At 39.3% G+C, this 14,751-nt stretch overlaps 2 protein-coding genes and 1 long non-coding RNA gene across 3 annotated transcripts in view; 1 reads left to right on the top strand and 2 right to left on the bottom strand.

The window, feature by feature from the left end:
- The first annotated feature begins 919 nt into the window (after positions 1-919).
- Positions 920-4,172, top strand: LOC103519184 (uncharacterized). Its single transcript, NM_001297691.1, is given in 4 exon segments — positions 920-967; positions 2,584-2,794; positions 3,440-3,603; positions 4,149-4,172. Coding segments are annotated over 4 exon segments (447 nt in total).
- A 910-nt stretch (positions 4,173-5,082) lies between these two features.
- Positions 5,083-6,115, bottom strand: LOC108253685. The gene is made up of 3 exons (XR_001809800.2): positions 5,990-6,115; positions 5,522-5,907; positions 5,083-5,235 (listed from the first exon to the last, which is right to left on the bottom strand). It is a non-coding gene; the product is annotated as an uncharacterized LOC108253685 (long non-coding RNA).
- A 4,907-nt stretch (positions 6,116-11,022) lies between these two features.
- LOC103519182 overlaps positions 11,023-14,751 on the bottom strand; it is a 10,804-nt gene continuing 7,075 nt past the window's right edge. Inside the window, exons 2-4 of the mRNA XM_008484267.3 lie at positions 12,798-13,008; positions 12,162-12,325; positions 11,023-11,757 (exon numbers count right to left, since the gene is read on the bottom strand). Of these exons, the coding sequence (XP_008482489.1) occupies positions 11,731-11,757; positions 12,162-12,325; positions 12,798-13,008 (402 nt within the window). The 3' untranslated portion in view covers positions 11,023-11,730. The remainder of the gene's footprint in view (positions 11,758-12,161; positions 12,326-12,797; positions 13,009-14,751) is intronic.

The following is a 14,751-nucleotide window of genomic DNA, read 5'->3' as shown; positions in this document are numbered from 1 at the left end:
AGAAATAAAGACAGAGTTTAGGCAGCGGGGATAGTACGTTGAATGCACCGGTTAACGGTTCCCCAGTAGATGACTGAAGTTAAGCGACGTTGGGCACGGTTGGTATCCGGATGGGTGACTATCTGGAAAATCGCGTGCTGCTGACTTTTTCCGGCCCCACTCAGGCTGAGTGAGGTAAATGTGAGAAGAGCCAGCCTATGTACATAGTTTGCTTTGAGGGTAGGTGCCTTTGCCTTGAAAGCGCTAGACCGCGGGTTTGATTCCCGCCCGAAACTTTATTCTAAACAGATCAGGTTTGTTCTCGGGACGGTCGACTTTCTCCTATATCTCTTCGATTTCGGGCCGATAAGACCTCCGTTATTAGTTTGTTATTGTTACAGTTACAGTTCCCTCTATCAAACCTCCTGGGGGAAAAACTGGAAGCAACATAAGTACATAAATTACCTAGACAGTTATTCTTTAGAATTCAAACTTTACAGTTCTATAAAATAGAATCATTAAAAGGTTCCAAGGGTATTCTATTCAGACAGTTATGTATGAACGTATGCGTATAGGTGTCTTCACCATTCAATTGTAAATAATCATAACAATCCTTACAAAAGACCCTAGGGACAGAAACGTCTCTGACAACATGCCAATTATTGTGACCGAAAGACGAAGAAGAAGAGGAGGAGAAGGAGGAGGAGGAGGAGGAGAAAGAGAGCATCCCATTGTCACAAAAGAAAAATCAAGAGAAAGGCAGGAAAGAGGGATTGGTCAAATCGATTGAAACAAATTGCCCGCTCTATTCTCTGTCAATAGAGATGAGAGTGGGAGACCCCATATAAAAGCGGAGAACAGTAGTCATTTCTGAGTTAGTGTCTGATTAAAGTTCGTACCTGTGATTATCTAAGTGATTTGAGTGAATCTTCGGGACATCATGGCTTTCAAATTGGTTGTACTCGCTGCTCTGTGTGTCTATGTTCAGGTAGGTTGTGATGAGATTTTTTAGATTTTTGAAATTTTGGGAAAATAAAGATAAAAATGTGTAAAATTCCAATTAACCAAGGTGTTCAGGTTCATTTGCTCTAATTGTAATATGTGTTAAGACTGCGGGGGTAAAGGGACTTTTCAGTCCTATCTCAGCAGGATAAACAAGGTAATATGTATTATAAGATGTCCCTAAATCCAGCTCTGTGTCTATCTTGTCTTTTATTTTGTTCCAAATTTTTATTAAATTTGGTTTTTTTCTTGTAAATCTGGGCTATGAAACTGTTAATAATAATAAACAAGGTATATAATTATTCTATTCTAAAATAATGAACCTGTGACGAGTTTTTTTTTTTTTTTTTTTTTTTTTTTTTTCAAAAAATTTCAATCGGCTCAGTACTAGTGGCTCAAAAGTTAGCAAAATTTGACTTGAAAAATAGCTACAGATGCTGGTATCCCTACGTGCTCGTAGGTATTTAAAATAAGATTTGCCAGCCTACTTAGCTTAGTTGGTAGTGCGTCTGCCTTGTAAGCGCTAGGCCGCGGGTTCGATTCCCGCCCGGGGCGGATTTTATCCTGATGGGATAATGTTCGTTCTCGGAACGGCTGGCTTTCTCCTATCCTGTCTTCCTTCTCTCTCCGATTTCGGGACGATAAGACCCTAGAGTTACAGTTCCCTCTGTCAAACCTCTTAAAAAAAAAAAAAAAAAAAAAAAATAGAGAAGTGGTCAATGTAATCAAATTAAAATGTTCCTTCTGATATTATGTTGTTTCATAGGTACCACCTCCCTCCCAAATAAATGAGGAGGTTCAACAGACCTAAAGCACCGTTCAAACCGGTGGAAAATTGGTATAATACGTCGGTGAAACCGTCATAATAAATTGGTATATTGGTAATACCGGTATAATTTATTGGCTTGAGATGTAAAGGCAGTGTTTTCCGCCCGCCAGTACACTCGACCGTAAAACACCAGCCTTACTCACTTTACACCGCTTTTTCACTAGATCTTAGCCTTTTGCGTACAGAATCAATTTCACCAGAATCGCTCTTACGGTAGGATTCATGTCCCACATGAAACTCAAGCGTTGTTGTTACAGTCAGACGTAAACAAAACATTTTTTTCAAATACGGTAGGATTCATGTGAGACATGAAACCTCCGAAAAGCGATTTGTGGTAGGCTTCATGTCACACATGAAATTGTTCCCTCGCTTTTAATTTATTTTCTTTTTTTTCCTAGTTGAGATAGAAACATCTGGTTTTTTTTGTCTTCTTCGGAAATGAAAAACGCTTTTTAATATTATTGGAGTCTTATCATCAAAAACCCGGACATTTCCCAAATTTTCAAAAATCCCCCCGGACGCCGGACAAACCTGTAAAAACCCGGACATGTCCGGGAAAACCCGGACGTCTGGAAACCCTATTCTCACACTAGGCTTGCGTATCGCGCCGCGCCGGGGGTTACACACCTACATAATTATATCAGAAGATAATTTTTACAGAGAGGCAATTACTGGTGTTAACCTACTCGCACACTTTGATTTGATTTGTTTCCGTAATACATATGTATATTCACAGGAGTTTACCTAAAACCGTATTAACACTAAAATTTCAGGCGCAAAGCAGTTCCACCACCCTCGCCCCCACCATGGCGCAGAAAGTGAACGCTGTGGCCACCAAATGTAAAACCGAACTGAACTCCCCTCCTGAGGCCGTAGCCCTTCTGGGAGCCAAATCCCTCCCCACCGATGAGAAACAGAGGTGCTTCCTCGAATGTGTGTACAAGAACCTGGGCATTATCAAGGATAACAAGTTCAGCCCTGAGGGTAAGGAGAGGAAAATTTGATGGGAACATCACACGACTTTCTATTAAATTAGGAAACTAAAAATAAGAAAATAAAACTCGTGCTTTTCGGTAGGATTTTTTCATACTTTTCGGGCCTGTGTATAGTATTTTTCCCATTGAACTTTTGTCTTACTTTACGGACCATAACGGGAAAGCATACCAAATTTCACCACTCTACGACAAACCGTTCTTTCGGTGTGCAAAGTCCGTTGTTTACACGGGCAAATGAAAAAGTTCCCTCCAGCCTATACTCAGCTTGGAGGGTAGGTACCTCGCTTGCCTTTTAAGCCCTAGGTTGCGGATTCAATTCCCGTCCGGGGCGAGCTTTATCCTAAACAGATTAGGTTCGGTTTCGGAGCGGCTGGATTTCTCCTAATCTGTCTTGCCAAAAGCTACAACTTCGTTATTTCGAGAAATAAGGAATAATTTTTACTCTTTCTTATTTTCATTCGATTTTTCTCTTATTTTCATTTGATTTCTCCTTATTTCCATTCGATTATTTCTCACTTTCGTTCGATTTTCCCTTATTTTCGTTCGAACTTCCTTTGTTCGTTCGATTTCTCCTTATTCTCATTCAAATCCCTATTTTCATTTGATTTTCTTCATTTTCTCCGCCAATTTCCAGGAAGCAAAGCTCTGGCCGCCCAGAGATTCAAGGGTGACGAGCTGACCAAGGCTAACAAGCTGGTAGAGACCTGCGCCAAGGAGGCGGTCGTGGCGGCCGGCAATACCGAGAAGTGCGCCCTGGGCAAATCCGTGCGGTCCTGCTTCGTCAAGAATGGCGAGAAGGTGAGATGAGCTTTTTTTTTTGCCTTTTAATTTGTTTAAATTATTTTTTTCTTTTAATTGGGGCATTTTTTGTTTAGAAGTGGTTGTTAAGAGTTTATGTTTACAATATTTTTATTATTGGGTACCTATACCTACCTACCAAGATTTTTTCAACAAATTTTACGGGATTTTTAAAAACAAGCCTAGATTCTTTCATTATTTTTTGGGATAATTTTATTTTTTACTTTTTATCATCGTTTTTGTTTATCAGACCGAGCAACAAAAAGTTGCAATGAACTGCCAATAAATACCTACTCGTATGCAATATTTCTGCTCTCTCCGTAGCTCTCACTTCGTCTCCAACCTCATATTTCACACCTCTCACTTCGTCTCCTACCTCGCATATCCTTGTAGAACACTTCGTCTCCTTGTAGATTTTTTTATAATATTATTAATAATCAAAATGGGTAGCTAGGTTTTTCACATTTTTTTCGTCTTGCATGTCAATTTTAATGTTTATTCTTTTCCTAATTGGGTTTTTTCGTTGTTTCTCTCTCTCTCCCCAGATCGACTTCTTCCCCAAAGCCTAAGCTGAATGATCTTCCACCTCACCACGGTATTCGAACCGACGACCTTCGACTTCTACGGATGCTGATTCAACTTTTGTTCACATGATTTTGTTTGGTTTTTGTAAAACTCCATTTTTTTGTGTGTTTCCTAGACATATTTATTTTTTTCCTCCCTTGTTGTTTTGTTGTTTTGTAAATTCATTTTGAATAAATGTAATTTAATTTTTGAAAATAACATTTTTTTGGTTTACCTACTTCTTTTTTTGCAGTTTGAAAATGGGGGATTTTTACTTTGTTATTTCATTTGTGATTTTGTGATCTCAGGGTTTTTGAATGAGACCTGAAGCCTGAAGGGTGGGTGCCCTCTCAGATAAGTAAAACTTAGCCAGCCACCCACTATCAGGTAGACCTGATGAGCACACACACTATCAAGTAGAAATGACTGGTACGGCTGAAAAGGTCCGTCGGTATATGTAGGTATAAGTAGGGCCATCGGCTATAATAAACGCCCTATGTCACTACGACCTGGTTAGATGTTTTGTGACTTAGGTACCGGAAAAGCATACCAAATTTCATCATTCTACGACAAACGGTTCTTTCGTCGTGCGAAATCAAATCCACGGGTAAATCCTAATAAGATAAGGTTAGGTTTTGAATCGGTTGGATTTCTCCTGATCTGTCCTGCAAAGCTACGTTTCTGTTCTACCTATTTTTTCCCAATTTCATTAAATTTTTTCGTGCCTATTTTCCATTCGATTTTTCCGAATTCCCATTCGATTATTCCTCATTTTCCTTCGATTTCCTCTCATTTTCATTCAATTTTCCCCCCATTTCCAGGAAGCAAAGCTCTGGCCGCCCAGAGATTTAGTATGGAAAAGTATTTACAATTCCATATTTCGATATGATTCGTCCAAATTCAAAATTCTGCTTTTCCATTGGCTATTACACTTGTGAAATACTTTTCCATACTTTGGTGATTTAGGGCACTGATAGTGAGTGGCTAGCCCAAGAGTGTAATTTTATTGAATTTCAATTAGATTTAAGCAATATTAGATTTTCTGGGTGAGAGGTGGCGAGTTTATACCTGGAGTTCACAAAGCGACCGGTTGACTTGATAGGTAATCGATTTTCCGGATAGTCGTTGCCGCCAAACGCCCCAGGTCCGAGGTGTAAGAAATGAGTTTTCTATGTGCTCTCGACTTTCCGTACCACATGCCAAAATTTTGTACCTTCCCACGTAGATTTTCCCTGCTCAGCTCCTCATCTAAAAGGTGTATCCAAACACAGTCGACCGGCTAATGTCGATCGACAAGATAAATCTATGTTGTCGAGGCAGTGAGGACTGTTCAGTCGAAGTGGCGAGTTTATACCTGGAGTTCACAAAGCGACCGGTTGACTTGATAGGTAATCGATTTTCCGGATAGTCGTTGCCGCCAAACGCCCCCGGTCCGAGGTGTAAGAAATGGGTTTTCTATGTGCTCTCGACGTTTTGTATCACATGCCAAAATTTTGTACCTTCCCACGTAGATTTTCCCTGCTCAGCTCCTCATCTAAAAAATGTATCCAAACACAGTCGACCGGCTATGTCGATCGACAAGATAAATCTATGTTGTCGAGGCAGTGAGGACTGTTCAGTCGAAATCGATCGATGGCCGGTCGACTATGTTCGTGTGGACATACCTCAATATTGTGATTTTTCATTAAAATGGAAGAAATGGGGGAAAAACGAATAGTCAAAATACTTCCGACTCGGAAGCTATGTTCGTGTGGACATACCTCAATATTGTGATTTTTCATTAAAATGGAAGAAATGGGGGAAAAACGAATAGTCAAAATACTTCCGAGCGCTACTGTACATTTGTAAAGTTCGTACTGTCAAAGAATCTAATATATTCCGTGTCGATTTTTTTCTAGTCTGTCCAATGGAATACGTCGTGAAAGACTCTGAATTGCCAACACGTTTCACCAACATTCCGTGTCGATTTTTTTCTAGTCTGTCCAATGGAATACGTCGTGAAAGACTCTGAATTGCCAACACGTTTCACCAACACTCACAACTCACAACCAGTTCCTGCCCAAGTATACATAGACAGTAGGATTAGGGATAGGTACCTACTTATTATTTTATGTTTTTGATGTTTTTTCAAGTTTGTAAAAAAGGCGATAAAAATCTCTGTAGAAAAAAACGTCTTAGCAAAATTACCACAACTCTAGGTACAGTCTAGAGCAGGGTTGTCCAACCTTAGGGCACCCGAGGGCCGCAAGAGACCAAGGTAGAGAGTTGACGGGCCGCAAAAACTCAACTCACGGGGGGGGGAGGATGGCCTGGTGTAGAGTTCAAAGGAGATGCCACGTGCCATTATGATATTAGGTAGGTACAGCATTGCGTTTGATGGTACCTAGAATTAGAAACTATGAAATTTGTAAGGTATGGGATAATTTTTATAAATTTGAAAATTTTCATGCATTAATTATTTTATTTAGTATATTTACTGTTATTTCTCATTTTGTTCATTTTTTATGCGGGCCTTCGCGGGCCGCAAAAATGAGCTCGGGCCGCGGGTTGGACAAGCCTGGTCTAGAGGTAGGTAGGTACCTCCATCATGCAGAAAAATTGAATCTTTAATTCCTACATATTTTTCAGAAAGAAAAGAATAAAAAAGACTTTTTTTTTAAGTTTAATGTACTAGGCTTTATTCCAAAGTAGTAAGAATAATGTATTATGTTTTTGATGTTTTTTCAAGTTTGTAAAAAAGGCGATAAAAATCTCTGTAGAAAAAAACGTCTTAGCAAAATTACCACAACTCTACAGTCTAGAGGTAGGTAGGTACCTCCATCATGCAGAAAAATTGAATCTTTAATTCCTACATATTTTTCAAAAAGAAAATAAAAAAGACTTTTTTAATTTCAATGTACCTACCTACTAGGCTTTATTCCAATTTTAATAAGTAGTAAGAATAATGTATTCATCACTTAAAATTTTAAATAATAAAACAGAAGGGAAAGAGATAGAAAACTGATAAGAAGGAAGAGTAAGAGAGAGAGAGGGAGGTTTTTTTCTTTAGAATTCAAACTTTACAGTTCTATAAAATAGAATCATTAAAAGGTTCCAAGGGTATTCTATTCCTATTCCTAAGGGAAGAACTGGGTTCGAACCCCAGCTGAAGCGTAGAATTTGAATTGTCTATTTAAAAACTCAACATCATAAACCATAACAGAACTAGGGAAGCCCGCCCTTTTTTTGAATTTCGCGGTCCGTGGTCGTTTTGAGTGATTTAGTATAATTTTTCAAATTTTAGTATAATTTTAGCACGAGTCTAGTATAATTTCACTGAAGCCATCTGACAACACTGCCCGATCCCGTTTTGTGGCTGATGCAATCCCACTGCCTGCCCTTTTTGCTGTCTCTTTTTTTAATTTCATTACACAAAAAAGTAAAAATTGACAGTTCTTTCAGTATTCTTTATAGTTTTCCAGTTAGGACATACAGTTTTTAATTCAGTAAAAAATGTCCGAAGAAGAAGCGGTAAGTGTGAGCATTAGATTTCAGGTTGATGGCCTTATGTTGCTGAGATGGCTCTTTTGGGGCACCAATCCAGCTGTCAAACACTAACCATTGTACCTGGATTGATCATTGGACCTACCGGTTTCTATTGGCTATTTCCTACTCTATGAAATCCAGGTTTTCAAATAAATTCTTAGAAACATTCAATGAGGTCCTTTTGTTACCAAATGACAGGGCCATCTCTGAATCGTATCAATCTCTCTTTTTCTCCAACTCCTTTGGTTACCCATGCTTTTGTCCTCCTGTTGTCTGCTTAGTTAGCCTTTAAGGAGTTAGGGTAATGATGTCCGGAGGAAACTTTGCTAGCTCAGTACTTGAACTGTAGACTTTGAAAACAACACATAGCTTTGGCCTTACCCGATTTGCTGATGTTGATGACAAATGAAAAAGAAAGTAAAAATGAGATGTAGGAGGAGAAATGAAAAAAGAAAGAGAATAGGTTACCTATATAAAAATGAATACCTTGGACGAGCTTACCATTTTCCCCCAATATGTTTGATAGATTGAACTGTAACTGCTAAGGTCTTATCATCCCGAAAGCGAAGAGAAAAGGAAGACAGGATAGGAGATTTTTTTCCCCCAAGAGATGGAGGGAACTGAAACAGCTAAGGTCTTGTTTGGGGAAAAATCCTCCCCGGGTGGGAATCGAACCAGCAAGACAGGCGCACTACCCTTGAAACTAGAGTATTCTAAGACTTACAATATTTTTAATTTATTGTTCTTTTTCGTTTCATTTCAGGCTGTCACATCCAAACGTGCCGCAATCCGTGCAAAATGTTTTTAATTTATTGTTCTTTTTCGTTTCATTTCAGGCTGTCACATCCAAACGTGCCGCAATCCGTGCAAAAACTGCTTAAACAACCTCCTCTGTCCAGAAATTGGGGTGCCCCCCCCCATTTTCCATCCAACAAGGGGGCACCACCCCCTGTTTCTCAAACTGGGAGGTTTATCCCCTTCTCCTCCCCCCCCCTTTCCACCATCAAACGAGAGGGATTCCCCTTTTCGAAATCGGGGATTTATCATCTTCCGTTTCGTCCGTTCCTTTTCAACTGGGACCATCTTTTTCAAAAATGGGGGTCTTCCCTGTTTTTCCTTGAGGGGTCTGTCCCCCTTGGAATTCCGATTTGGATACCCTTACAGCTTATACATATGTATTTTACTTCACATTTGCAATTGGTCCTCTATAGTCTCATTTTCCTTTACTGAGACAATTTCTGAAGCTCGTTTTCTTCCTGTCAAGTGGTGCAATTGAAATGTTGGGATAAAGGGACTTCATGTCCTACTTTCTAAAATCTAAACAGGACACTAAACTCTCACCTTTTGAAATCAACGCGTCTCTTGTCACACCCTTAATATACTTACTAGGTACTACTGATAGCGCTCCCAGAAGGGCTACGGCCTCAGGAGGGGAGTTCAGTTCGGTTTTACATTTGGTGGCCACAGCGTTCACTTTCTGAGCCATGGTGGGGGTGAGGGTGGTGGAACTGCTTTGGGCCTAAAATTCAGAGTTCACGTGGTTTTACGCGGTGAATATACATATTTCGGATACAAACACCTAAAAAAAAACTAATTGGAAAAGGGGCACGATTGGTCCGGTGGTAACGCGCTTGCTTGTCAAAATCTGAGTTCAAAATTCAAATCTTAAAATAATAACTAAATACCTACGAGCGAAATGTATAGTGTATACCTACCTAGCTGTAGCTACAGCCCTAACTATAACTGTTGAACCGTTTGATAAACTGGTAATATTATGGGTTGGGTAGGATGTTCTATCCATTATGGAGTACCTATGTTATACTTTCAGTGTTAGAACTGCGGCATTCCGTGGGTAATACTTGCAAATCCCGCAAAATCCCACGCGGAATTGGTCAAATCCCGCGTGAGATCCCGCGGGATTCAAAAGCCTGCGGGATTGCAATACCTACACACGTAGCACTGGTCCCAAGGCCTAAACATTTTTTGAAACTATCACCATCACCAAATCAGTAAAAAGCCGACTTTATAAGAAGAAAATCAGCCTTTTATAAAATTCAAGGCCAAAAGGGGCCCTTTGAGGGCCTTGAAACTATGAAAAGGCACATCTGCCACCCACGAGAAAAAGAATGAGCCATCAACCAACAAAATCGGTCCAGTAGTTTAGGTTGTAGAGCGGTCAACGTCAAAGAAGAAGCAGCAGAAAATGATAAAAAATTCGACGTTTTTCAAAGTCAAGTATCTCCGACTTGTCTTAACCGATTAGAATGAATTTTAACTTGGTCTACTTTCGTGCCCCAACACACACATTTTGTGTCAGTAAATAAATAAAACTGCTTAAACCGGATTATTCTCTGTCAGTAGAGACAAGAGTGGGAGACCCCATATAAAAACGGAGAGTGGTCATTTCTGATCTAGTGTCTGATTAAAGTTCGTACCTGTTATTATCTGAGTGAAACTTCGGAACATCATGGCTTTTAAACTGGTTGTACTCGCTGCTCTGTGTGTCTATGTTCAGGTAGGTTATGATGAATTTTTTTTTTGATTTTTGTAATTTTGGGAAAATAAAGATAAAAATGTGTAAAATTCCAATTAATCAAGGGTGTTTACGTCCATTTACTCTACTTAAGGAGCGCGGTAGCGCTCCGCCCCGCAGAATGGTTGACTGATAAAATGTTAAAAATGAAAAACAATGAGCACCCTACAGGGTATATTTATACTAAAGTCAACAACAATAAAAAATGTATCAGGGTATTGAACAAACACTTCTTTGTTGTATTTTCCAGGATAATTTCGATATAGACATGGACTTTTCCAAATCAAAAAAGAAGAAGAAGAGGAAAAAGGATCTGGATGAATTGGTGGCTGAGGAAGAGGAAAGAAAACAGGAAGAAAGAGACAATGGTTGGTATTGAATAGAATTTCTTTAACTTCCTTTAAATTTTATTGTTGGTGGATTTAATCAATAACTGGCTGAGGAAGAGGAAAGAAAACAGGAAGAAAGAGACAATGGTTGGTATTGAATAGAATTTCTTTAACTTCCTTTAAATTGTTGGTGGATTTAATCAACAAGTGGCTGAGGAAGAGGAAAGAAAACAGGAAGAAAGAGACAATGGTTGGTATTGAATAGAATTTCTTTAACTTCCTTTAAATTGTTGGTGTATTTAATCAATAACATAATCCTAAACTTCAGCAGTAATATGTGCGTAAGGTTTTGAGTGAGAGGCTGATCAAAATAGATCTGGCCTCTCACTCATATTGTTAAATGTATTAAATGCCGCTCTGTATTAAATACGAACTGCCAGTTTTTCCGCTGCAGATTCTTCTTAGGAGTTTTTTTTTGTTCACTAGCAGGTTACCCGTGCTTCATGACTTACAAGAGAGTGCGAAATACTGTTTCTAAATCCATCAGAACAGCACGAGACTTGGACATTAAACGTAACTTGGACGAGAACAAAGACGACAACAGAAAACTCTGGACAGTAATACCTACATGACGTAATGAAAAATCTAAAATAAGAACCATTACACATGACAACACTGACTATAACTGTGACACAGACACGACACACTGCGCCAACTATATTTTTTTAAATACCAATTGAAATGGTGTGGGTATTTATTTAAATAAATTTAATAGTTGTCAATAATAATACCAAAACAACATTCTAGATGCCACACTATTGCAAATTGTTATTTTATCAAACTAATTTCAATTGCTAGAACACGAAAATAAATGACAGTCCCACATAACAAAAAAGTGCCCATTTTTAAACCGCAAAAAAATAAGTAAACCAAAAAAAAAAATGTTATTTTCAAAAAATAAATTACATTTAGATATTCAAAATGAATTTAAAAAAAAAAAAAAAAAAAAAAAAAAAAAAAGGGAGGAAGAAAATAAATATGTCTAATAGAAAACACACAAAAAAATGGAGTTTTACAAAAACCAAACAAAATCACGTGAACAAAAGTTGAAACAGCATCCGTGGAAGTCGAAGGTCGTCGGTTTGAATCCCGTGATGAGGTGGAAGATCAGTCATCTTAGGCTTTGCGGAAGAAGTTGGGGATCTGGGGAGGGAGGGAAACAGCGAAAAAACCCAGTTAGGAAAAAAATAAACATTAAAATTGACATGCAAGACGAAAAAAATGTGAAAAACGTAGGTACCCATTTTGATTAATAATAATAATATAAAAAAAATTACGAAATATTGCATACGAGTATTTATTGGCAGCTCATTGCAACTTTTTGTTGCTCGGTCTGATAAACAAAAACAATGATAAGAAAAAGTAAAAAATAAAATTACCCAAAAAAATAATGAAAGAATCGAGGCTTGTTTTTATAAATCCCGTAAAATTTGTTGAAAAAATCTTGGTAGGTAGATACCCAATAATAAATATTGTAAACATAAACTCTTAACAACAACTTCTAAACAAAAAGTTCCCCAATTAAAAAAAAAAAAAACTCATCTCACCTTCTCGCCGTTCTTGACGAAGCAGGACCGCACGGATTTGCCCAGGGCGCACTTCTCGGTATTGCCGGCCGCCACGACCACCTCCTTGGCGCAGGTCTCTACCAGCTTGTTAGCCTTGGTCAGCTCGTCACCCTTGAATCTCTGGGCGGCCAGAGCTTTGCTTCCTGGAAATTGGGGGAAATTGAACGAAAATGAGGGGAAATCGAAGGAAAATGAGGAATAATCGAATGGGAATTCGGAAAAATCGAATGGAAAATAGGAACGAAAAAATTGAATGAAATTCGGAAATAATAGATAGAACAGAAACGTAGCTTTGCAGGACAGATCAGGAGAAATCCAACCGATTCAAAACCTAACCTTATTACTTTTCTTATTAGGATTTACCCGTGGATTGACTTCGCATGACGAAAGAACCGTTTGTCGTAGAATGATGAAATTTGGTATGCTTTTCCGGTACCTAAGTCACAAAACATCTAATCAGGTCGTAGTGACATAGGGCGTTTATTATAGCCGATGGCCCTACTTATACCGATATGGTCCGAAAAGTACGACATAATTTATATCCGAAAAATATGATTTTTCCAGTTTTTTACAAAGTTGTGTGATGTTCACATCAGATTTTTCTCCTCTCCTTACCCTCAGGGCTGAACTTGTTATCCTTGACAATGCCCAGGTTCTTGTACACACATTCGAGGAAGCACCTCTGTTTCTCATCGGTGGGGAGGGATTTGGCTCCCAGAAGGGCTACGGCCTCAGGAGGGGAGTTCAGTTCGGTTTTACATTTGGTGGCCACAGCGTTCACTTTCTGAGCCATGGTGGTGGTGAGGGTGGTGGAACTGCTTTGGGCCTAAAATTCAGAGTTCACGTGGTTTTACGCGGTGAATATACACATTTCGGATTAAACAAATTAGGTAGGTACATAGGTACTGATTTTCTCTAATCACTAGGTTTGTTAGGTGTAGTTAGAGCTAGGGAAATTTATAAATAGATAGATAGTATAAAGGGTCCGCCCGTTTGTGTCAGTAAATAAATAAAACTGCTTAAACCGGATTATTCTCTGTCAGTAGAGACAAGAGTGGGAGACCCCATATAAAAACGGAGAGTGGTCATTTCTGATCTAGTGTCTGATTAAAGTTCGTACCTGTTATTATCTGAGTGAAACTTCGGAACATCATGGCTTTTAAACTGGTTGTACTCGCTGCTCTGTGTGTCTATGTTCAGGTAGGTTATGATGAATTTTTTTTTGATTTTTGTAATTTTGGGAAAATAAAGATAAAAATGTGTAAAATTCCAATTAATCAAGGGTGTTTACGTTCATTTACTCTACTTAAGGAGCGCGGTAGCGCTCCGCCCCGCCAAGTCAAGAAAGTTTGACCGCGCTACTAGAGATATTATACGCGACAGGTGGATTGCAGTGTTTTGTAGATTGTCCATGCATCACGTATCCCCGCAAATAATACGGCTACCGGGATGAATATGGCTATACCAGGCTTTTATGCCGTATTAACATATAGGCTTTTATTACTAAAAAGGTCAAAAAAAATGTTTCCAACAGCGACTACAGTGTAGTCTAAAAGAGAGGAGAGGAATGGGAGTGCCCATGACTTGAACATAGGAACTGTTGACGGGGTCCAAGACATGGTGTGGTAAGCTCCTGTCGTGGAGGACAAAGTAGTAGCCGACCCTCCCTAGACGCGAGGGTCTTTCCCGATGCCGGAGTCCTCCCTCAAGTCAAGCCAAAATGTAAACCACCGGTGTCGCAAGTGAAAGACGTCGTACCACCCCCACTCCCACAACCTTGACGAAACCCGGATTTTAAGTCTCAAGTCACCAAAATGCCCACTTATATGTATAAAGCCCTATGTTTGTGGATCACACTATGTGTGATTCCCGGTAGCCTCCGGAGGTGGATCGGACATCGATGTCGGGATTGATAATTGACAACTTGGCAAACTACTTTGACGCATTATAATACCCAACCCATCCTACAAGATAGGTAAACCTCATGGAGGCGATAACAATTGACAAGTCACAATCTTGACGCCCGTAAAGGCACCCCATTATGAACGTTTAGGGCGTTTAGGTGCGACTTAACCAGTTTAGGGCGCACTCTAGGGCGCCAAGTTCGGACGCCACTAACGTTAGGGATGTGTTATCGTGAACCAGGGTTTCCGGATTGTCAAAAAATTTTGATAGTGGTAGTGGTTTAGTCAATTTTTCGGCTGAAAATAATTCTTCTTTTAGTCGGAAAATATTTTAGTTCCCGGTTTCCCCGGGAAACTCCCCCGGAACTTTGATACTTATTCCGTGTAGAGGTGGTGGTGCCTCTTTTCTTTCTCGGTTAGTTGTTGGTTTTAAGGCGAGGTCATCAAAATCCAAAAATCTCGCCAGTTGCAGTTTCTCTTCGTCGTCTTTACTATTGTTTTTAAGCTGCAAAAGTTTCAGTTCATAGAGGCTGGACAGAATTGGTAAAACTACTTAAAAAAAATTGAACAGATGAAAAGCACGGGGTTGTGTGTGTAAGTTAGCGCAGAAGAAAGGTAGTAAACATCAGACAGGGAGAGTGTTGATGGACTTTTGCCATGGAAAG

This window comes from Diaphorina citri, unplaced genomic scaffold (assembly GCF_000475195.1).
Source record: "Diaphorina citri unplaced genomic scaffold, Diaci psyllid genome assembly version 1.1 scaffold2594, whole genome shotgun sequence".
NCBI classification, from domain to species: domain Eukaryota; kingdom Metazoa; phylum Arthropoda; class Insecta; order Hemiptera; family Psyllidae; genus Diaphorina; species Diaphorina citri.
This window is presented reverse-complemented; position numbering and strand designations above follow the sequence as displayed.